The sequence below is a fragment of the Drosophila kikkawai genome, chromosome 3R, assembly GCF_030179895.1.
Source record: "Drosophila kikkawai strain 14028-0561.14 chromosome 3R, DkikHiC1v2, whole genome shotgun sequence".
In the NCBI taxonomy this organism is placed as follows: domain Eukaryota; kingdom Metazoa; phylum Arthropoda; class Insecta; order Diptera; family Drosophilidae; genus Drosophila; species Drosophila kikkawai.
Genome location: NC_091731.1, coordinates 28,004,798 through 28,028,940, shown reverse-complemented (window position 1 = coordinate 28,028,940; position 24,143 = coordinate 28,004,798). Strand labels below are relative to the sequence as shown.

The following is a 24,143-nucleotide window of genomic DNA, read 5'->3' as shown; positions in this document are numbered from 1 at the left end:
AAGCCAAACGGGCCACTCTGAAGCCAGCTGAGCGGGTTGTTGTTGCTGCGCCCGGGAAGTGCACGGAAGACGCGAAAAATAATACAACGCAAAAAACACACCAAAAAGCCGACGCAATTGTGCAGCCACCAACAATCAAACCCAACAACAATTGGCGTGCCAAAAGTCAAAAGAGCAATTAGTTCGAGAGAATCGAAACGCCTGCAATTTGGGAGTCCAAAAATCTTATTGATTTTCTGGTTTGTGTGTGCGCGGGTTCGTGAAAAACGCAACAAAAGGAAAAGCGAAAAGCAACCACTTCGAGACATCCACATCCACTACTTCCTTCCACCTTGCGATAATCGCCAGCAATTGGAGACCCAATCGCCCAGTCTTTTCAATCAGCAATGTAGACAAGTGCCATATTTGTTGTTGTCGTGCGTAGTTGTAGTTAATAATCAACCAGCGAGCGCGAGCGAGAGGGCAATAGCTAGGCGTCCCAGCAGCCCCCAAACAACAACAAAAGCGAAAGTTTTCCTGCGTGCGTGTGTGTTTTTGTGTTTGCAAAAAATGGTGGATAAATATAAGCAATAATAAATGCAAATGCAAATGCAAATCTCTTCCTAAAATGTTTCATCAATAAGCGGAGAGTGGAGTTCCGCCCGACATCGGTGTTTTATATATATACACATATATACGAATGCGGGGAGTGGCCGGCTAAGGTGAATTTTTGGGAGGATTTGAGACAAAAGAAGCGACAAAATGTGGATACCTTCGAATAATAAATACGGAGTTGGTGAGTATAAAACGAAAAACATACAGTGAACTCTCGTTTTCAGAGTACCAAAATGAGTACAGATTTTACTGTAAAGGTAGCTGTCAAAATCACTTTTTTTTTTTTTACCACAATGTGAGCTGTATTAATCAAAAAGGTCTTATAGGAGTGAGGCACACTGTACACATCCCCGTGCCACCCACTGGCCACCCATCCCCACCACCGCTCCCCGCTGTGCGTCACGTGCTTTGTCTTTGTTTTTATTGTTGCCTTTTGAGGCGATTCACGGTTTTTTCCGCGAAACGCCGGATACCAACCACCTCCGCACTGTCAAGGGGAGGAAAAGCGATTTTTCTACTTATTTTTATACACAAACTGCTTGTAGCATCATCATCATCATCATCCCCCTCGCAACCCCTCCTGTCACCACAGACTGTATCTCAAAGAGATTTTCCTGTTTGTTGTTGCTGCCGCGCTGCGATTTGATGTGTTTATACACAGAGAGCTTCTCCCCTCTATGCTGCGCCGCTCTTCTGTCGCGTTGCCAATTTCCCACCCAGGTGTTGCCAATTTAAATGCTTTCGTAATTACAGCAGCCGCAACGTCGAGTGGCCGGCCTTATATTCGTGGCTGACAGCGTAACCGTAGCAAAGGCACAATAATAATCTTGCGTGTTGTGATAACACACATATGAACAAGTAGATCTTGGATATTCTTTGTGCTCACTTATTGCACTTCATTGTACGTACAACACACTCGTACTCTTCAGCTGGATTTTCACATTATCTTCGTGTTCGTCACACTTTTCGCTTCAATGGCAACGCTTAACAAATTACCAAGCGGGCAGGGCAGAGCGGTGGGAAAAATAAAAGACCGCAAGACTGAGACTGAGGCTGAGACTGCGAGACTGTCTTCTGTCAGCATCTTCAGTGGCGGAGACTCTGTGCCAAGTTTTATTCATTGTGCCGCTTCACTGCCTCTCCGCTCAGATAAGCGCCAATTTCCATTGTCGTAGGGATGCTCTTCACCCCAACATGGGGTTATTGACTACCACATACAGTTTTGTTCCCATTAAACTTTGACTAAATAACTCAAAATACTTTATTGACTTGTTTGGAGAAGATCACAAGCAAAAAAAACTATTATTTTTACATTTTCCTATTTATTAATATTTATTTTCAAGAGTGTTTCTTATTCGAGTCGTATTCAAAGTATTTATTGTTGCTTATTATTGCTTCGTTTCTGTTCCCTTTTAAACTGCTCCAATTCCCCCAGCATCCGCGGAGACATCATTTTTTGTGTCTGCCCGTTGATGCTTGCTCCACATTTAACCCGGCAAAGATTGACATGAGAGCGGTCAGAGTTTACACAAATCAATCAGTCAGTCACTCTTCGCCGATCAGGGTTTCAGGCTAGGCTGTGTGTGTTAACTTCATTAGCGATTCGAGGCGCTGTCAAGCCAACGCCCTAACCTTGCACAATGCCCAGCACCGCCTCCTCCTCCCATTCAGTCCCAGTTCCGTTCCAGTCTTCATGGCGTTTTCATCCGCCAGTGCCACGTGCTGGGCAACTGCCGGGCAATGACTTCATTACCACTCTGCACTCTTTGTCTCCGGCCGTCGTAATTGTAGTACAGCCGGGCATCTATAATTTAAAACCACCATCTGTCACAGGACACACTATTGAAAGATCTATGGAAGTAGGAAAATTTAAACTAAGCTTATAGAAATATATAGATCTTGAAATCATTTTCTTTTCGTCTGCAATTTGATTGTTAATTACATTCAATGAATAAAATTTTAGATTGAGGAGTTCTAAAAGTTTTCTTATTCAAATTTAACTCATTGAACTTATCAAAAGTTATTTCTTTGATATCTAGTTCCAGTTTTTCTTTAAGCTACAAACAAGTTTGTCTTGTGGAAGTTGGACTGTAGCTATTGCCCTCAATTGCGCAGTGAGTCGAATGCACAATGGTGACAATTTTGCGGAGCAACCCTCGGGCCTGGCCATGCGGGTCAGTTCCCCTTTCATATGGAGTTGCAAACTTAGATTTGAAGCTAAAAGTTTACGCAACTTTTTGCCAAAAAACAAAGTAGAAAAAAAATATATTTTAGGGTAGGGAAGTTAGGCCAGGCACCCTGCGCAGCCTGCCTGCAGCACCGGATGTTGCCGCTCCGACTCTCTGCCGGTCTGTCTGCCTTTTCCAGAGAATTCCGCTGTCGCTGCGGCAATTTCAGTTTCAACTTTAATTTAATATTCATTTTATGCATTTGGCCAGTGGAGCCGCCGCGCACAAATTTGTGCAGCGCTTCCTTCCTTCAGAACGCACACACACATGAGTGCGCATAAAATTGATTCATTTCCATTGTTTAATATGCTTGGCGGCAGCGTTTTTGTGTATTTCCGAGAGAGCGGGAGTTTTGTGCGTTTGAAAACACTCGTCGTCCATTTGAGTTGTACTTCCATAATTCGTCTTTAACGATTTATTTATGAATTGCCATTTGTGGGACACGCGGCGTATGATTAACAACCCGAACGCACGCACACTCGAAATTTATCAGTGAATGTCGCATTTGGTGGCCCATTATCGGTCACATTGGCCGGATGGACGAGTGTTCCCCTTCCGTTGGCCGGTGTATGTATGTTAATGCAGGGAAGTTGTGGGATTGTCTAGGAAAAGGTAAATACATCACCTAAAAGAGGGTCTGCCCGTCTGCCGATAAGCCAGGAACGATAAGGAAATAAATATCCACAACTCAACAAGCTCATAAACTGTTTTAAATTATATATATGTAGGAATAGAAACACAAATAATTAACAAGTGCCAGAAGCACAGGAAGGGTTTTTGACAGAAAATTTACACAAACAGTTGCATTTCATTAATTGGCTTTTTGCTGGGTAAACTCGAAATTTCCTAAAAAAGCAAACAAATGTACGCCATGTGGATTTTAAAAGCTCATTTATATATACAAAAAACACAATGCAAACGACTACAAAAAATAAACAAATGTGCAAGCACTCAATTGAGTGGCACATAAATATGTGTAAAATGCATTTAATTACTGTGATGCCACAGCGATACAAAATGCATATAATAAGCAAATATTTCCAGGCCCCCAACCACACACACACCCTGCCCGTTTATTCTCCAACTGTTGGAACTGGCACTAACTCACAATTATAATAAAATCCACTTGACAATGGCGAGAGCGAGAGCCAAGCTTTGCTTTGTGTTGCCCGGAATACTCCGTTTGGATGCGGAGCGTGTGTGACGGCATCCATTCAGCAAAACTCTACCATCCAGACAATGACAGTGATAATGACATCTGATTGACATTTGGGTCAGGCTTCCTGGTATGAACAGGTTCCGAGGGATCGAGATTTGAACAAAGTAGAGCCTTTTAAATGGTTTCATGTTCTCTCCAGCTAAATGACTCACTTAGATTTCTATTGAGTAAACCTTAAATTTATCCTATTCAAAAACAAATTATATTTAATATAATATATAATAAATCACTCAAAAACTGGATTTGTGATGTCTTTTAAATATTTTTTATAAGAACTTTTGAAAAATTGTCCTGTACAGCTTCAGATCACAATTAGCCATCACGGATATGGTCAATATTTTTCATTGGATCAACATATAGTCACCAATTTGCCAGCAAGCAGAGTGGCGCAGTGGAAGCGTGCTGGGCCCATAACCCAGAGGTCCGAGGATCGAAACCTTGCTCTGCTAATGCGAAAAGTGGGAGTATTTTTTTTATGTACCATTTTTCACTGGCTAATCATGTTGGAAACCTTATCCCTAACCCATTCAGAGTAAATTTCTGTGGTTTTGGGCCAACCACTTGACCCACATTCAGCTGGTTTCCCTTTCCGCCGCTGCCAGCGAGTTCCACTTTGTTGCCGACCCCACATTGTTGGCTATAACACAATTAATTAATTAAATTCTTAAGCCTCCCCAGAGGCACTTGAGTGCTGTGGCAGCGGATGCGGATGCGGCTTCGGATGCGCTGGGGGGAGGTCAAGTGTGAAGATGGGCTCCCCTTGTTGGGAAGCCGCCGCTCATTTAATCCATTTGCAGCCGAGCTTCTGCAGTGGCTGCGGCGAATAGTGCAGCGGCAGGCGACGGCTTTCTCATTTAATTTAAAATTATTTTCCGCGCTACGCCTCCCCGCCACTCCCAACGCTCCATCTCTATCCTCTTCCATTTGGCGTGCACTTGCCTTAACGACTTTTTTATTTAAATACGTTTGTTGACATTGCGGACTTGTTGGAGTGAGCATTGTGTTCTCTGTTCGGCTCCCCCGTTGGTTCCAGCTCCTATGGGTCCTTTGTGTGCGAGCAAACAAAACGGGTGGTGTAAGCCAAGCCTTTTGGGATATTGCATTCATCGTAAAAGTAATTAAAGGACTCAGCCCTATGCCGTGATGATCCTGCCAATTTCCAGGGGCACTTCAAGTCAACTTTATGAAATTTAATATTAAATTCCCCTAAGCCCCTGCTAAATGCTCATTAAAATAATTCACATACACCCGGAGAACGGAATGTGTAAATATTTACAAGGAAAATATGACAAGTCAGTCTGAAGATAATAAACCAACAATTTGATAACTTGATTTAATATTTGTCTGAAGCAGAGTGCATTGGGTATATAAATTAAATAAATATATGTGCTTTTGTTTTTTGTAGCCCTTTTTTTATATGAATTTTATTAAATATAATTATTCCAGAAGCTCTAGTTACAATTGCTTCATTATTTTTGTAAACATAAATGTCCTTAAATGGTTTGTGTTTTCAAGTGTCTTTGCTTTGAAGTCCACTTTTTCCCCTTGTGTAATTGAAAGAGAGGTTCTCCAGTTGCCTTTGAGTTAGCTTCTTGCCAGGCCGACGCCTGCCTAATGTGACTGACCTAAATAGTGCAAACGCTTGGTTGGCATTTTGCCTACTGCGTTATGGATTCCGGGATGTGTGTACATACACTCAGAAAAAAATATATAAGTTTACTGGTTAACTGGTTTCCTGGATTAAATGATGAGTTTTCTTATATTTTCCTATTTAAGAATTATCAATTAAATTATCAATCAAATCTTTTTAAAGCTAATTCTGAGTCAATTAGAATTCGTTTTTCCTGCTTAAATGAAAACTCATTAATCATTAAGAAAATCTACATTTTTTTTTATAGAGAATTAAAGTTTGTGATCTATTTTCTACGCCTTAACTTAGGAGATTTAATAAGTATCTTTCAATGAAAGATTACTAATTTTATATTTCTCTTATTATTATTATTGGAAATAATCATTTTAATTAATCGTGAACTCTACGTTTAAATTAATTTAATGCCCTTTAATAATTGTAATTGCACATAAATACGCTGAGCACTATTTTCCGAGTGTTGAAGTATGGGTATGTGTTCTCATTTTCTGGAGTGTTTGCCCGCGCCGCCAGTTGAAGTGCCAAAACTGAAGAGTGAGGCGGGAGCTGTATGGGAATCTTCAACTGGCATTTTAAATTATAAAATTCTTGCTATTTAGCATCTGCAGAATTCATTTAAATCAGGCTGCCGCATTCGCGACGAGCATCGCAAATTGAAGCCAGTTAGAGGCGGTTGCCCAGAGTCGCAGCTATAACTGAAATAAAGGCAAAGGGAAAGGCAACGGCAGCTATAAAGAACTCACAGAGCAGCAGCAGCAGAAGCAGCAGCAACAGTAGCAACAACAGGAAGCAGTTTGCCCATTTTCATGGCATTTCATTTTACATCTCCCCTCCATTCCGGATTCCCTTGTCCCTTGTCCCGTTCCTGCTGGTCCCACCTCTGCCTCCGCCTCCAACCGAATCTCTCTGTCTGTCTGGGCGTGCGTTTTATTAGCTCCTTTCGTTGATATGCTCATGCCGTGCTCGCTCGTTTGTCTTTCAACAAGGGAACACACAGCCACATTCGCATCCCATATCCACACAGACACCGAACACCCAGCACCACCACCTTCAGCAGCAGAAGCAGAAGCACCACCATCCACATCAGCACCACCCCAACAGGGCCGGCTTCCTCGACTCGCGGCGCCTCCCAGACTAAAGTGTGTGCCTTGCATTTATAATGGATACACGGTGAAAAATCGGATAGTGCCTGTTTAGAATTCAAATTAGCTTCGTCTTTGTGATCCACACTGATAGTAAGGGAAATTCCAAGCAAACACACAAGGCTTTAAGACAATTACAATAATGTTCTATAGGTTTTTGTAAAAAGAAATTATATACTTTAACTAAAGGCTGAAGTATCTGTAGATTTTTATCATGGAGGAAAATTTTAGTAGAAAATTTCCAGAGTAATAAGGATTTAGTTGAAAAAATAGGTCCCTTTTTAAAGAACCATGAATATTACTTTTAAATTTTATATATTTATGCGCCTCTCGACATCAAATGATGATAGCTGCCTAAAGTTCAGTGCGCTTTCTTAAAAAGGAGAAAATAATTTTAGGCATAATTCCAGATGGCTTCATTCTTATTAGAGAACTGAAAAAAAAAGAAACAAACATGGTCTGTCTGGCCAGTACTGTCAGTGTACTCGTTACCATGGCCACCACAGAAAGCATTGCGGATGTATCCAGCAGCTTTCACAGGCCCGGCGCTCTGTAGCTTCAGCTTGAGCTCTGGCTCCGGCTTCCAATGACAGCTCCCGTTTGGGTGGCTGGAGCATGAGCCAGGAGCCAAAGTGTTCGATGGCCAAACTCATTGTTCACCCCCCATATACATACGCATGGCATACGCTCTCCATAAAAACACGTATAGATGCATATATTTTCTTTTCATAGCCATTTTCCTATTTATAGTTGAAGTATTTATTGTTGCCTGGCCACTCGTGGCATGCTCAAGTGGCCACTCGTGGGGCCACTTTAATTGCCACGCCGCCAGCCTGACATCAAAACATAGTCCATCCTGGTACTGGGACTCCAATGTCATGGCCAAGGAGGCAAGGTGGCAACGCAACTGGTTGTAATCTAACCGCAGCTAAGACCGACTTTTCACGCTTTCCCATTGCCTTCTTTGCAGCCATCCACAATTGGCATGGCGATGTCCGCTTTGGCCTGGCCCTGGACGTTGGCGATTCCGTGGACATTGTGGAGGAGTGCACGTATTGGTATCGAGGTTCCTGTCCCCGCAAATCCCGGGCAGTGGGTATCTTTCCCAAGACCTATGTGCACATCAAGGATTTGTCGAAAATTGATCCCGTGGTCGCCGAGTGCACGCAGGTGCTGCGCGAGTGGTCTGAGATATGGAAGCGTCTCTATGTGGTAGGTTATCTAATAAAATCGGATTTCAATGAATATTTAAAATATTTTAAATTATTTACAGGATCGGGAAGCCTACAAGTTCCAAACACTGCGCAAAGTAATGTTTTCCATATTGGAAAGTCGAAGGGAACTCTTGAGCGCCACAATGACTCAGGATCAAACACTGGAGCTTCAAATGGTTGTGGTTTCAAAAATCGACTGGGGCAATCGGTAAGTTAGTTAAGATAGTGTAAATATTTATGAGAGGATTTAATTGACAAACATAATACGCATGAAGCTCTTGAACAAACGTAAATATCTTTTCCAGGAATGTTTAATCAACAGTTCTTCTAAATTTTGAAAGCTTAACAAATCATATTATATAGTAGTGTACCCTCTGATTATTGCTTTTAAAGGTTTTCCTTTGTTTATTAATAATCTTACAGAGTTCTTTAGCCCAGCCTTCAGGGTTAGAGACCCACAAATCCGTTTCCGCCCACTGATAAAACTCTAGTTTAGCTGAAATTGTATATAGAATATTTATTACAACTTTGAACTTAGATAGCTTGGGTTCTCTTTTGCTTTTTTATGTAAAATGTGTTCTTTTCTAGCAATAATCACAATAATTTTGTTATAAACAAAATTCCTTAAAATTACGATATATCTGTAGACTAAATGTTAGGACAAAAATAGCGAGAGCATTGTGTATACTCGATTAAATATTCATAATCATAATCATAATCATATTCCTCATTCGATTACTACCAATTTTATATAGATCAACGTTTCGTGAGCGTGCGTGAGCGATAAGCAGATATATATCTGCATAGGTATTTAGTATGGGGACCCAACGATCCGAACCCACTATCGAGCTAACTTTTAAACTTAATTGTATATTTAAAATGGCGCATCATTGGCAACGACCTAACTACGATACCAAGTAGCAAAATCGCTTGCTGGAGAGACCTCCTTTCTCCTCCTCGTCGTTCAATCTTCAACCTACAAATTGCACGGTCTGCATGTGTCCCTCTCTGATCTCATTTCATATTATATCCTGTTATATTCTTCCTTGTTATCTCACTCTTTAGCTCACCCCCGTGTCAATGACGCACTGCACCTGTCTCTTTTGGCTAGGACCGAATTCAAAGATTATTATTTCCTTATAATTTCGCTAGATATATTTCGCATAGTTTGTTATGTTACTGAGTTTCTGAATCATCTCCGAAAATGTAATGTTACTCGTCGTTCTTTCGTTTCTTTGCCGGCGTACAACAGTCTTGGTGGTAGAAATGGAAAGACCTAACCTCATGACACACAACTCTCGCTGTCCCCCCTACAAATATTATTGAGAAATCATTGAAATCATTGTTTAGAAGCCACCCCGGTGGAGTCGGTTCATGTCTCCGTCTCCTTGCCGCCGCCAAAGCTCTCAACAGGCGGGTATATCGGATGGCTGATCGGGTTCATTTCGAGGGTCGATGGTGCCGATGGGGTTCGGGATGCGCCGAGCAGGCTGCATAGCTGCTGCAGCATGTCGCTGTAAGATCTTGTGCTGAGATTCTGGCTGAGGAAGTGCAGGATCAGGAAGTCACCAATCTGTTTGGGAAAACAAAATCCATTAGCAATGGTTTCCTTATCTGAATTACTATAGCAGGAACTCACCTCCAAGCGCCTGACCAGGCCGGCAATTTCCTTGCGCTGTCCAGAGCGGTACGACCGCTTGATGATCGTCTCCCGAGTGGTAGGCATCATGATCACCACTAGAGAGAAGAGCACAGCCACGCCAGAGATGGTGGCCAAAATAATGAACCAGAACCTATGGAAGAACCATAATCATTAGAGATCTTTCTAGAAAAAGGAAAGAGAAATCAAACACTCACCACAGAAAGATGTAGATCTTCTCGTTCAGGATATTCAGTGCCAGTACACAGAGTGTGTCATGCTTCTGGACCGATCCGCTGGGACCAAACTTGTGGAATGTGCATTTGGTTAGCCTTGGGAAGATCTCGATCATGGGATCAAAGCGCTTGTCCTGGTCCATGTTAGAGAATTTGACCACATCCGTTCCATAGGACATAAAAGCACCGCCCAGGAACTTATCCACCATAAAGATATTTACAATCACATTGACGAAATTGAGCAGCTCGCAGAAGAAGTAGGCGAAGGAGTAGCCGTTGTGGGTATTCAGACTGTTTACAAAATACTTGAGGATGCGGTCCTGACGATCACGTCGATAGTCATCCGGCACACTGACCATGCCGCGCAGGCCATCGGTAATCATACGAATCTTGCCGTCCTCCATGTTCTTCCAGACCCAGTGGGGAACGTAAAACATAAGTCCCTGTAAAGGAAGGTATTTTAGTTGGAAGAACTTGGTATAATGGCTTCCGTAGATGGGAATTCAATCCTAAAAGCCTTTTTATTATATCACACTCACCTGGAAGAATAGCACAAATGGCACCCACTGATAATAACTGTGATAGCGCTTCTCCTGACCATAATCATTGCCCAATCCCGGGGCTGCTACATCCGTTCCGATCTGCCGGTGCTGCTGGCCAGGTATCGTGAACGTGTAGGTGATCCAGCAGAACGTGTTGATCACATGCATGGGTATGGAGCCATCGTTGATGCAACTTATGGGATCGCCTGCAAGCAAAGAGATACAAATATAGATACAGATAGAGATTCAGATAATTTGTAGATATGCATTCGACCTCGCCGCAATTCGAATCTAGAGAAATCCACGCGCATTCCTCGCAACCAACAACCTCGCATGTCGTCCGTCAACGTCAAGTGCCATTAGGGCAATCTCTTGCCCCGGTGGCTCCACACAGGCAGGCACAAATTGTCGGCACTGTGGGTGCGGTTACGGTTACATCAACGGTTACGGTTGCAGTAGGTGCTCACAGCAGTTGCTACGTGCTTAGGTAAGCCTGCAACATTCAGGCGGAAAGCATTTTTGGGTGTGCCCCAACTTCGACATGAACTCCGTTGCCTTCTACTCCTCCTCCTCCTCCTCCTCCACTGTTTGGGCAAACAAAGTGGATACAAATAGAGCTGCAGACGATGGCGGCTGAGGAGGGGGGTAGAATTCCCAGAACTAACCGTCAATATTTGACTGTGGTTTTGTCCGCTGTTCACTTTCAGAGCACTTCTTTTAATGCACTAATATTTGGCTGGGGATGCGATGCCCCAGATCAAGGTAAAGGTACATGTAAGGTGATTCTACTTGGCTTTAAAAGTCAACAAAGTGTTGATTAAAATTAAGAAAAAGCCTTGTTTAGGTAATTGCAGCTTAAAACTACTGGAAGTATTAAAGCTATAAACTCTTGTTTACAATGAGAACAATAATAAACATTTCTCAATGTTATTGCTTCGCTTCAATTAACCAAACATAAGTAGAATCTCCTTTTACAGAGCTTAACTTCCAGTGCGTGGGAATCTACAACCAAATGAATTCCTGACTTCATTATTTAAGGCACTTCTCACTGAGCCCAGCTTGAACCAGATACATTGATATTCACGCCAGTTACAGGCATGGAAGGCATAAGCCCAGGGCACCACCACCACCCGTGGCGACCAGCGGCGAGTGAGTCATATGGAGCGGCTTAAGCTGAAATCCGATGAACGTGTTGCGGTCAATTTGTGAAAGCTCTGCGAAGTTTTTTTTCTCCGTTCCGAATGAGTTCGATTTCAAATGGGTTGTTGAGTCGAAGTGCTGCTGCATTAGCAGTAATGTTGCAATTGTAAGCGCAAATAAGCATAACTAGGCTAACTCTGGTGCTAAACACTATGCACTGTGGTGCACTAGTTTCCATAGAGGAGGTGCTAACTTACCGATCAGATTGTTTGCGGTGACGATGATGCAACAGGTGAAGAGAATGGCAGTCGTGATCCTGTAGTGGCAGCGGAAAACCATGTTGTCGATAACCGCCTTGTCCAGCAGATAGCGAATCTTGATGAAGCCGGACACGGCCGAGACCATGCCAAAGACCGCCATGTTGATGGTTGGTGTGCTGCTGCAACGAAGCTAACTGCAAGTGGATGAGAAAAAATAGGGAAAATCATGAAATGAGCACTTGAACACTGGGGAAAAGGGGAAGTTTTAAAGGGAAATGCTTCTTAAAAACAAATTACTTCGCAATAATTATTGTTTTCGGCAGAGAAGAGTAAGGATAGGGAACCCCCAGATGGTTTTAAATTGATAAATCACTTATTATATATAGTATACTTATTTATATATAAGTTAATAATTCTTCATTAGTATGAATCCCAGTTTTTTCCGAGTGCACAGCCCTCGTTCCTAATGTTCCATACTTAATTGTGCGCTGTGTTGTTTGCCTTGTGCGTTATCTAGGACAGTCATGTCATGACATATTCCAAATTATTTCACCACCACATATGTATTTCCTCTCCACTCCCAATCCAAGTCCCGCAGCCATCTCTGCCTTGGAGTTCTCCAGCAGTTGGTCTGTTTGGAATTTCTCGGCGTTATCATGTCGACAAGCCGCACTTACAATTAAGTAAGTGCTGGGGCAATGCCGGAACAGTGTGTTAGAGGAGGAACATTGCGATGTTACGTCGTTGTGCAATCTAATCTAATCTCCGCTAAGCTCGTCTAGGTTGAATGCCCTGCCTTCCGTCTCCGCCTCCTTGGCCGTCGTCGAGAGCGCCGCTAACAAGTTCATCTCGAGAGAAGACGGTGGCTCTCACAGAGGAAACCGGTACGGTGGTACAGCTTTTTGTCAACCCACGCATAAATTTCACTTTGTCCCCATGCCGAAAGCACCGAAAGACTGAAACGCCCGAGAAGCCGAATTTCAAGCACCGAAATCCAAACCCAAAGATACCTCGAATCTTTCGCTTGTGGGTTTTTGTTTTCTTTTCAGCTTTTTTTCGGCACTGCTTCGGGATGAGATAGGGTCCATGGATCATGGATCAGGTTCTGGTTCGGTTTGCTTTCTTCTCGACTCTTTTGTTTATATGCAAATTTTTTGTTGTTTTTTTTTTTTTTACCGTCTTTTGGGCCATTGTGTGTGTTTTATGTGTGTGTTTTGGCTGTATTTCATTTCGGCACGACAACAGATCGTTGTATAAACGCGAGAGGAACGCACACACAAGCACACAGTCGCACGCATGCGCGGCTTATAGAGTCATCTCTGTCGCACGCATGCGAGCAGCAATTAAAGTCGCAAAGTATCTGTATCTGCGCAACGGCAGCTACTCCTTTTAAATGCATCAGCTTCTGCACTGAAAATTCAATCTTACCACTCGCACAGCACACACACACACACTCGCACTCGAACACACAGATACGCGGAGAGCACTTCATTTTCAACTCAACTTCAATTCTTGCCTCTTTTCTTTCAATAAATTTTTTGAAAAAAGACAAAAAAGAAACTGGTTTTAAGGTATTTTCTTTTTAGGAGTACGCGAGAGTGCTCGCTGCTGCTCTCCCATTTTGTTTCGTTTCGTTTTGGTTTAGGTTTTGGTTTGGTTTTCTTCTCGAAACTGTTTGCTACCAATATTGGCAGCAACCTGCAAGAACCGAGCCGAACCGAACCGAACTGAGGCGACCCCTTCGCACACACTTAAGTGATTCTTTTGCTCCTGGTGCCGCCGTCCGTCTCCGCCGCCGCATTAAAATTTATTGCTGCCACTTTGACACTTTGGAAACCCGTTTTCGAACGGCCCATTAATTCCCAGCTCCCAGCTCTCTGTCGGCGGAGCTTGTATTTATTATGTTTGTGCTTTTTTAGTTGCTTTTGTTAGACGATTTTCGTTACTCGTTTTTTTTTTTTTTGTTAAGAACCGAGTGCACTTTGTGGCAGATTCAAGATTTCTATTATACACAAGTACAAACACACACAAGACAGTCTCTGTCTCAGCTGGCAGTGCATTCGAAACTGCACCCTGCAGTGGTGTGCGTGCGCTGCTGAGCTGTGATTTTGATCAGTATCAGTGGTTCGCAGTCGGAGCTAGTGGCCATACCCGTATCCGTATTCTCGAAAGTGTGCAGCTGCTCTCAGCGGCGTTCGGAAACCTACTGACTATCGCCCGCTGACACTGACGCCGAGCACGACCACAACCAGTGCCAGTGCCAGAGCCAGAGCCCAGCTACAAGCCGAGTCTGCTCTCTCTCTTTGGCTCTCTGACTATCTGGAACCAGCGATCCCAACTGGTTCGTATCCGAAATTACGCTCAAGCTGCATTTGCATTCGCCCTACCTGGGCTACAGAGAGGGAGAGAGAGCCAGGTAAAAACCGTGCAGCCGCTTAGGTAGTTCACTCCGAATTTCCCTTTATCTCGAGTTTGAAACATCTGGATTGGAAATCTGTAAATCCATTGATTAGTTTAGCTCTTCTCGCTTTTATGGCCCTCTGCCTACAACTCTATCGTACAGATCGGGGATTATAGATTAGGCTGGGAGTCGGAGTCCGGAGTCAGAGCATTTAGGGTGGCTAAACGAAGATTTCGAATCAAGAACTGGAACAACACCCAATAAAGCACTTGAGAAGCGAAAGAAATGTTTAAATAGAGAACAAAGTGGAGAGGAATAAAGTTAGCTCTAGAGAAAAGACAAACTTAACGGTAGTATGTGATCTCTAAATATAATATACGGTCTTTTGAACCTATAACAAGATGTATATCTTAAAAACTTAATTAAAAGGGCCCAATTCGTGAACAATTTTATTTAGAGTCCTCTCCTTCTAGTCTCTTTATTTATTTAATAAACGGTTAAACAATATTTTAATGTCCAAAATTTGTATAGATAGATAGATAAAGTTATTCTGTATCATCGTTTGAAGCTTGTATATCTAATCTCTATCTAAAATATCTACTGCAATTAATAATATAATATTATATATATTTGAAGGTTCTTTAGTCTTATACTTTCATCCTCAATCCTCATCTTAATAAACGAAATTAATGAGATACATCTGAAGTGCTAAAATACTGCCCCTTTGCGACTCATTATAAAAACAGCTTCCAATTAATTCCGCAGAACCTAAGCTGCCTGTCCATTTAGTTTATCGTTGCTCCCAAGCCCAAAAGAATCCTGTGTTCTGCCCCAGACGCCGTTCTGAAGAGTCCGCCAAGTGGATCCAAGGAACTATTCGTATTCCAGGGTTAAATGTGTCGCTGAACACACACTCACAGAGCTCGCGTTGGGTCCGAAATGAAGATCCATTTGCATGCTGAGAGCTAGACAAGCAACGCCAAACTAGTTGCCAGGCATTCCTCCTTCAGGTCTCAGGTCGGGACCGACTATGCACCTCCTGCTCCTCCTTATGCTTCGACTCCTTCGGGTGGTGGAGTGACTCAGCTCGGTGGCTTTGGCCTGCTGCTGACTTGTTCTTCGCCGCCGTCTTGGCCATAATGAAATGGCATTTCGAAATGGCTGCGCTGCCGTTTGGTTGGTGGTACGACTGCGGCAGCCGGTGGTTCAGATGCTGCTGCTGTTTCCATGTTCTGAACCACTCCGCTCCACCTTGTGCCTCCCCGCCCTGCACTGTTTGTTTATTGTCGGGGACCGATGCCCGATGCCCGATGCCGGTTGCCTGCTGCCTGCTGGCTGATGCCTGTGGCCTCTCGCCAGAAATGTATCTGCGAGCTACACCTTTTATAAAGACATTAAATACAAAATATATGGCATGTGTGATTGTGATACGCGTTGTATCTGGGCCTCAGTCGAGACGAGACCCCTAGATACAATGCCATCGAACGTGTTGCTGTTATTGCTTTTGTTTGTGGTTGACAGCGCTGCTTATCGAAGTGTAAATAATTAAATTTTTTCTGTATCGTCTGGGTCTCCATCTTGTTGCCTCTTCGAGCCCTTTTAACCGAGGTTGTATGCTCCGTTCTGTTTGGTTCTGTGGTGTCATATCTTTCGAAGATTTCCAACACTTTGTGCCCTGGCTTAATTAAAAAGGAATTTGTTTGGAATCCCTCATTCCAGATAAGCGAAGATGCTATTCTTTACTCTTTTTTTTTTTGGGTATACAAATTCACCTGTTTGGGGTTTGGGACCCGGCACTTAATTAAAAGCGACTTAAAGTGTTCATTACCAGCGTGGCTACCGTTTCGCGCACGCGCTCCTCTCATATTCGTATCCACAAAATACGTTTTCGAGTCGCAGTGCTTCATTTGGTCACGTCAACTCAGAGCCAGGTCCACAGCCAGAGCCAGAACTCCAGGCGTAATAGAGGTGGCTCAAACCCAACACACACAAACACACCCATCACACACACCAATCGGTGGCGGAGAGCTAAAATTCCCCAGAGATCGTACGACGGTCTCTCCCAACTGGTTCCGGTTCCACTATTTAGAGAGATCTCTTCAGGCCTCTCTCAGCATTTCACCTGAGATAGAGGCAAGTCGTTTAGGCCTCGTTAACAGCCAAACGGCTTCTTCGGCTTGTTCTGGAGGCTTGTAAAAGATGCTCTCTCGCTCGCTCTCCCTCGCTCTCTTTCTCTCTGCGTAAGCCAGGTAGAAGGCCCCAGCGTAGCCGAGGTAGCAGCATCGTCAACGACGTCGCGACGTTGCCGCTGTGAACCTGGCCTCAACTCTGGTCAGCTCTGTATCCCCTTGCTCCGCCGCGTCTGCCCCTTCTCGCATGCGCCACCGGAATGCCGTGAACCCATTAGCCGTGTTCGAAGCTCTGGATCGCTGCCTGTAAGAAGCCAAAATTTATGCGTCATGCGGGCCATGCGATGTGAGTCCACCACGGTTCGGGCCATCATCATCGTCATCATCATCATGTAAATTCCACGCGGTAGCCACTGGACAAACGGAGGGCACGTACTGGCCATAGATAGTGTGAAATAATGATAGGTCCAATCCATTTAGATACACATCTTTGACGATAGATTTTGGATTGGTTCTCGATTCGAGTTACTTTTCGAATGTCGATCGGATGTTCGTGACAGGTTGTCTGGAGTTGGGTGCCTTGACTCTGATTCATTCGAGGGCAATATTTGCATGAGTGGCGCGGATTAGTCAGAAATGTAGGGAACCTGATAGTCTTGGGTTCTTTATTGTGAACAAAACTCCTATATCGAGACTACTTTCTAAAGCAAAAATAAAAAGGGAAATGCTGATAGCACGGGTTTGCAACCCAAAGTCATTAGAGTATATATTATGTTTTATCTGTGGGCTCCGATAAAGGTTATAGTGGGTTTTGAGCTCGAAAAAGGGGTTATAGAATTACCTAAAATTAAATATTTTTGAGAAGCTATTGTACTTGTCGACTATTAGACATTACTATCTTTATAATCATGATGATCATAATGATTAAACAATCATCTTCCTTTCCCTTAAAGAAGACAATTATCTTTATCATCTGAATTCCTGTCGGCCCTCTTAAAATCACCCAAAATAAATCCACTCTTTCCCTTCACGGTCTGTTCTATTTATGGAAATTCTTGGTGATTAATGATCATCACCCATGATGATGACTGACCAAATTCGTATTTAATTCTTGGCGCTCCGCACGACTCCGCGTCAAGCGACAATTAATTACGAATGCGTCAATTCGATGGTTTTTCAAAGCAACAAACCAACTGGACTGTAATCGCAGGGCTGGCTTCCCCCTTAGGTTTTTGATCCCACGTTCCATTTATTTATATGTTTCTCATATTGGAACGTGACAAACTGGCAAAGTTGTTATAGCTGTGTGTTTCTCCCGTTGCATATTATCGCCATAACTCAACCAACGGATGCTTTTCGATCATTGCAGCAAACTCGGTCTGGATTTGGTGCCTCGAGAGGGACCTTTGGCAGTGGATCCGCATAGCATTGGAATCGTCAAGCTGTACAATGTGCACGTAAGCAGTGCTGATAATGCCAAGGCTTCCTCGGTAAATATTTAAATGTAGTTGTAATATTTATTATATGTACTTTAATGGCTTCTTTGTTTAATTAAACCCACAGAGTCGGGGCACTTTGAGGAGAAAGACGCAGCGAAAGATCCTAACCCATCATCTTTATTTCTGCATGCGAGGCTTTGGCTATCGCATTGGCGGCGATGATGCGGAGGTCTACTTTTTTCTGTACGATGGCACTCACATGCGACCGTTGTCCGAGCGGTTTCTGTTTAAGATCTCCAAGGATGGTTTCACCAATTACACTGAAAAATTGCACAGCAATTGTACGGTGTTCACGGATCTCGGTAAGGAATTGCTTTTATTTTAATATTTCTAAACCAGTTTTTTCAATAAAATCAATCACAGGCGCTGCCGATCTCAATGAGGATCTCCATCTGGTGGCCGTGGTTATGCGCGTGGGCAAGATCATTCAATCAGACTCCATCAAGAAGATCGAGAAGAGCGGCGCCTATGGTCATGGACCAACCTTCCGTCGTCCATTTGGCGTGGGCATTCTCTCGCTTAGCGACATTGCCCACTTCGACAGCAGTTTGGAGCAGTCCTCCGACGAAAGGGAGTACAACTTTAAGCTGTTCCAGTGCGAGGAGAAGGACTTCCATCTGCTGCCCGAACTGATCATCAAAAAGTCTAACGGCAAGTACTCACCCATCCAGCCGAGTCAGGGCACTCAGGGCATTGATGTCTCTCTGAAACTGCTGCACGGCGGATTGGGACAGGCTCGTCAGGAGCAGCCGCTGCTCTTCCAGGGCACCACGATCACTAGGAAGATGGGCTTCCCCGATGTCATCATGCCGGGTGATGTGCGTAACGATCTCTTTTTAACCCTGGAAAGGGGAGAATTTGAGCGCGGTGGAAAGAACACGGGGAAGAACATCCTCGTTACGGTTGTGGTCCTGGATGAGACGGGCAATGTGCTAACCGACTGCCTATGGGGTGCCTCTGGGATGGACTCGCAGGCCCAGTACCGATCCATGATACTGTATCATCAAAACACGCCCAACTGGAACGAGATGCTGCGTCTCTGTGTGCCCATCGATAAGTTTGCCTCGGCTCATGTGCGCTTCGAGTTCCGGCACTGCTCGACGCGGGAGAAGACGGAGCCGAAGCTGTTCGCCTTCAGCTTTGCCAGGCTGATGGACACGGGCGGGGCCACGCTGCGCGACGGCCAGCACGATCTGTTTGTGTACAAGTGTGAGGATCCTGCCAAGCTACAGCCAGCCAACTATTTGCGGCTGCAGTGCCGGCAGGGCGATCCTCAGGCAAAAATGGACTGCGGCGGCTGCTTCAGTCGCCACTCCAGGGAGACATTCTATCTGCGGTCGCTCCTATGCTCCACGAAGCTGACACAAAACGCGGATCTACTATCGCTGCTGCAGTGGCGCACAAATCCCGAGACCATTCAGGACTCCCTGACGGGCGTGCTGCGTCTGAACGATGAAGAGTTGGTCAAGTTCCTGCAGGACGTACTCGACGCCCTATTCGCCATGTTCTCCAACGAGGAGGGCAACAGTACCCAGCACTCCGGCCTAGTCTTCCACGTGCTGGTGAGCATATTCAGCCTGCTGCAGAGCAACAAGTTCCAGCATTTTAGGCCGGTGATGAACGAGTATATTGAGAACCACTTTGCGGCCGCTTTGGTCTACAAGGGTCTCATCACCTCAGTGGAGCACATGGCGGTGTTCATGACCAAGGCAGAGCATCCGGATCCCTTCCAGAAGTGCTTTGGTTCGCTGGAGTATATATTCAAGCTGCTCATCCAATCAAGGCGCCTTTTTGCCCGGGCCACTGGTGGCCAGTATGAGGATTCATTCCGGCGCGATTTACACTCGCTGTTCACGGCTCTCAATGGTATGTTGGCAGTGCCCTCGTACGATGTCATTATCCCCACCCAGGAGGCGCTACTCAATTCGACGGGCGTGGTGCTGGAGCAGTTGAAGGACACCCTGCCGGCCCCGGAGTTGGGAATGCTGGCGCGAAACATGCTGGACGCCATACCCCGAGGGGCGCCCATCCGGCTGATTCAAGCCAAGCTGCATGCTGTCAAGGATTTAGTCTCTGGGGAACTATTCCACGAGGATGGTAAGAAATTATTTGCATTTTTATATATTACCAGGAACATACTCTTACTACATTGATCTCATCCAGATTCTCGAACTGTGGTCCTGTCGGTGGCTTGCAAGCACCTGCGCATGCACCTCAGTCGCCGGGATGAGCTGCGTCTTTGCGCTGAGATTCTCTCGGAGATTCTTAGCCAGCTGTATGACCTACAGAAGGAGCAACGCGACAAGGTAACCAATACCCTACAGCACGACCTGGACTCACTGTGCAAGAACATCCTGGGCATTCTGATCCGAACCATTAGCATCATCATGGAGGGTTCGAATGCAGTGCTGCCGCAACTGGTGTCCTGCCTTCTGGGCCTGCTGCAGCTGCTCGACGAGACCCACTACAAGCGCTACTGGGATGAGCTCAGTCCCAACAAGGATCCGCGCGATCTAAAGGAGTTCCTCAGCAAGTCCTTGATGGTCTATGAGGAGCTGCTGACCCAGGACTGGCATGTGTTTCCCAACGACTGGCTGGTGATGAAGCTGGCCGCCAATGATGTGCTGCGCATGTCCCTGGAGGAGTTTGCCAAGCCGCTGGTCTACCGCTTCCTGGCCCCCAATGGCTTTGACTCGCAGCTGTGGTGGAGCTACTTCAGCCTGGCGGTGGCATTTTTGACCCAGCCCTCGCTGCAGCTGGAGCAGTACAGAGAACCCAAGCGGCTGAAGATTCTGCATTCTCATGGGGACATGCGAGTGCTCATGGGCTTTCAGATACTCAGCATGTGGTCGCAGCTGGGCGAGCAGAAGCTGCACTTTATACCCTCGATGGTGGGCCCGTTTCTGGAGGTCACCCTGGTCCCAGAGCCCGCTCTGAGGAAAGCTACGCTATCGGTCTTTTACGATATGATGCAGTGCGAGCAGGTGAGTCATTGACCGAACCAAGTACTTGGCAATTGATGAAAATGTGCTTGCCCAGGCTGCCCGGGGATCGTTCCGCTTGGTTGAGAGCGAACTGATTGACAAGCTGGACCTGCTCATCAGCGTGAACAAGGGGGACGACGAGTACAGGGAGCTCTTCAGCACCATGTAAGTTGGCAAGCAAGCTGCTCTCACTTGTACATAAATGTTTGTAAATGTCTGTAAATATATATACATATATGTCTCACTTCACACTCATTGCAATCGCCATCCATAAAAAGGGAACATCTCAGCTTGGTGTAAGTTTAACTCTGTGCAATTTTTTCCTCGCCTTACGTGTAGTTAGTCCTCTATTTTTGTGTTTACTCTCCTTTCCGACATCTCTGTGTTTTTTTCCTTAAAGTAATGTTATATTTTTGTGTGTTGCCAGCTTGCTGGAGAAGGTCCAGCTGGAGAATCCAAACTGGAAGGATGCTGGCATTGCATTCATAGGCTCTGTTACCCGGCTTCTGGAGCGGCTGCTGGATTATCGCAGCGTAATGCAGGGCGAGGAGAATCGAGACAAGCGCATGACCTGCACGGTGAATCTGCTGAACTTTTATAAAAACGAAATCAATCGCAAGGAGATGTATCTGAGGTGGCTTTGCACCTTAAATATATATTATCTGTTTTCTGATTCTTAACCCTTCCTTCAGATATATCTACAAGTTGCACAACTTGCATCTGCAGGCAGAGAACTACACCGAGGCGGGCTTTACTCTCAAACTGTATGCCTCCATGCTGAGCTGGGATCGGGAGACCCAGAGCTTTGCCCCCTTCGACAACAGTGGTCAGCCGGAGTGGCAGCGCAAGGAGCGACTTTACCATGAGGTTTGTCACCATTCGTTTTGATTTTTTTGTAAAATAGTTTAATATTCAAATTGTTTCTTTTAGATCCTTAAATATTTCGACAAGGGCAAGTGCTGGGAGAAGGGCATCCCGCTGTGCAAGGAACTGGCACAGCTCTACGAGACGCGGCGCTTTGACTACAACAAGCTGAGCGATATACTCATACAGGAGGCCAAGTTCTTTCAAAACATCCTGACGCAATTGCGACCAGAACCGGAGTACTTCCGGGTGGGATTCTATGGCATGGGTTTGCCGCTCTTTGTGCGGGTAAGTCGTGACTGCTATCCCTAAGCCTTACTCTCCTCTGAGTTAATCCTTATTTGCCTTTTTTCCTGCAGAATAAGCAATTTGTGTACCGTGGACTGGAGTACGAACGCATTGGAGCCTTTACGCAGCGCCTGCAAACGGAGTTTCCCAGTGCCCAGATCCTGGGCAACAACAGTCCCCCGGACAATGCCATTCTCAACGCTCCCGACCAGTACATACAGATCAGTAATGTGAGGCCCGTGGGCGATGCTCAGTCCCTGAAGACGGCTATGGTGCCGGTGCCGGAGAAAATAGCCCGCTTCTATGAGGTGAACGATGTCACGCGCTTCATATACGACCGGCCCATGTACAAGGGACCCGTGGACAAGGACAACGAGTTCAAGTCGCTGTGGATAGAGCGCACCATTCTGGAGATCTCCAGTCCCCTGCCTGGCATCCTGCGCTGGTTCGAGGTGAAGCAAAAGTCGATGCAGGAGTTGACGCCGGTGGAGTACGCCTGCGAGATCATCAGCAACGCCGGCAAGGAACTCTCCGATTTGATTGTCCAGTATAAGCGTGACCCGAAGCGCAACATCAATCCCTTCTCGATGCGTCTGCAGGGTACCATCGATGCCAATGTCATGGGCGGCATTAGCAAGTACCAGGAGGCCTTCTTTTCGGAGCAGTTCCTCAAATCCCCGCAAGGTGCCGGCCAACAAGCCAACGTGCAACGCCTGAAGGCTCTTATTCTGGAACAGATCCAGATTTTAGAGCAAGCCCTGGAGCTACATGGTCAGTTGGCGCCCAGTGGCGTCCAGCCGTTGCACAATCGCCTCCTGGAACGCTTTTCGCAGCTGAAGCAAAGCCTGTCCGGCATGGGACGGCTGAAGCGGCAGCACTCGGAGAGCATTGTGAACACACCGCTGCCACCGCTTCCCACAGAGCAGCGAGTGGCACAGACCACGGCTTCTGGCAGTGCAAATGCCAACTCCAATGCCAACTATGTCTATGATCTGGACGAGATATACACGAGACCGGGGGACACCTTACGGCCAGTGGATCCTCTTAGCTCATATCAAACCCTGAGCAAGGAGAGTCTCAGCATTCCTCTTGAGGACGGCTCAGCCCCGCCAGTGCCGAATCGTCCGCGCTCGCAGAACTTTATCGCCAACGGAGCCATGGATAGCCCGGAAGTTCCTCCCAAGCGGCAGCCGGCGTGGAATTCCCCCGGAGCTCCACCTCTACCACCGCGAGGGATAACGCCGGACAAGAGGGCCTCGAATCCCCTCATTTTCAATGACTTTGGTAATTCCGATGCCGTGGGTCGTCGCCACTCGTCTCAGCAGCAGCAGCATGGCCAGAAGTACTCCGTGGTGGACATAAGCTACGATGATCCCGAGGCAGATCAGCAGCCGCATTCGTTGCCACCGAATTTCCAAGACGGAAGCGGTGGCCACCTAAGTGTTTGCTTTGCCCCCAATGACTTTCGAGACTCGGGCATCTCCACGACCAGCTCCAGGGAACTCAACCACATGAATCTCAACAACCTGAGCGAGGACTCGTCGTCCATTTCGGCCAGCACAGTGCATCACAGGGAGCACTGTCGCATAAGCAGCAACGGGAGCCTGGACATACATGCCACCGCTTCCATGAATATCACCCAGCGCGAGAGCTCAGCGAGTTCGTTTGACGTAGAGGATTTGCCCGTGCCACCGCCGCCCATTCCGCCCAAATCCCTGGCCGTGTCGACGAGCAATGGGGTCAGTACACTCGGCATCGACGAGGCACACTCACCCAATCCCAGCAGCACACAACTCAATCACATTCAGAATCAGAATCATTCCACAAACAGTCACCATCATCTGGGCCAACAGCAGCAACAGCAGCAGCAGAATGGCGACAGCGATGGCTACACCATGCTGCAGCACCAGACCAATGGACCGCCTGCTGCTGCTGTTGAGGTTCTGCCACCGCCGCCGGCGGCATCTGCCATTGCATCCTCATCTAGTCATCAACACGATGGCGGCACTTTTTGAGTTACAATATGTCGCTGCCATCATCCACCCGATCAGCCACACCAGCCACACAAGCCCAACTCATCCACATCGACCTCGGCTAGTACGGCCACAGACACGGC

General features: G+C 45.9%; 2 protein-coding genes and 1 non-coding gene across 3 annotated transcripts; 2 read left to right on the top strand and 1 right to left on the bottom strand.

The window, feature by feature from the left end:
• The first annotated feature begins 30 nt into the window (after nt 1–30).
• Nucleotides 31–24,042, top strand: spg (dedicator of cytokinesis spg). Its single transcript, XM_017176066.3, has 12 exons — nt 31–775; nt 7,802–8,043; nt 8,105–8,253; nt 17,762–17,882; nt 17,956–18,193; nt 18,255–19,988; nt 20,055–20,875; nt 20,931–21,040; nt 21,303–21,509; nt 21,568–21,742; nt 21,806–22,027; nt 22,099–24,042. The coding sequence occupies exons 1-12, from the start codon at nt 742–744 to the stop codon at nt 24,040–24,042; spliced, it is 5,997 nt and encodes a 1,998-aa protein (XP_017031555.1). The 5' UTR covers nt 31–741.
• On the top strand, nt 4,419–4,490 carry TRNAM-CAU (transfer RNA methionine (anticodon CAU)). Its single transcript has one exon. It is a non-coding gene; the product is annotated as a tRNA-Met (tRNA).
• Inx3 (innexin 3) lies at nt 8,537–14,075 on the bottom strand. Its single transcript, XM_017176067.3, has 6 exons — nt 14,014–14,075; nt 11,860–12,056; nt 10,460–10,668; nt 9,903–10,363; nt 9,685–9,838; nt 8,537–9,618 (listed from the first exon to the last, which is right to left on the bottom strand). The coding sequence occupies exons 2-6, from the start codon at nt 12,020–12,022 to the stop codon at nt 9,418–9,420; spliced, it is 1,188 nt and encodes a 395-aa protein (XP_017031556.1). The 5' UTR covers nt 12,023–12,056; nt 14,014–14,075; the 3' UTR covers nt 8,537–9,417.
• Nucleotides 24,043–24,143: the final 101 nt, after the last annotated feature.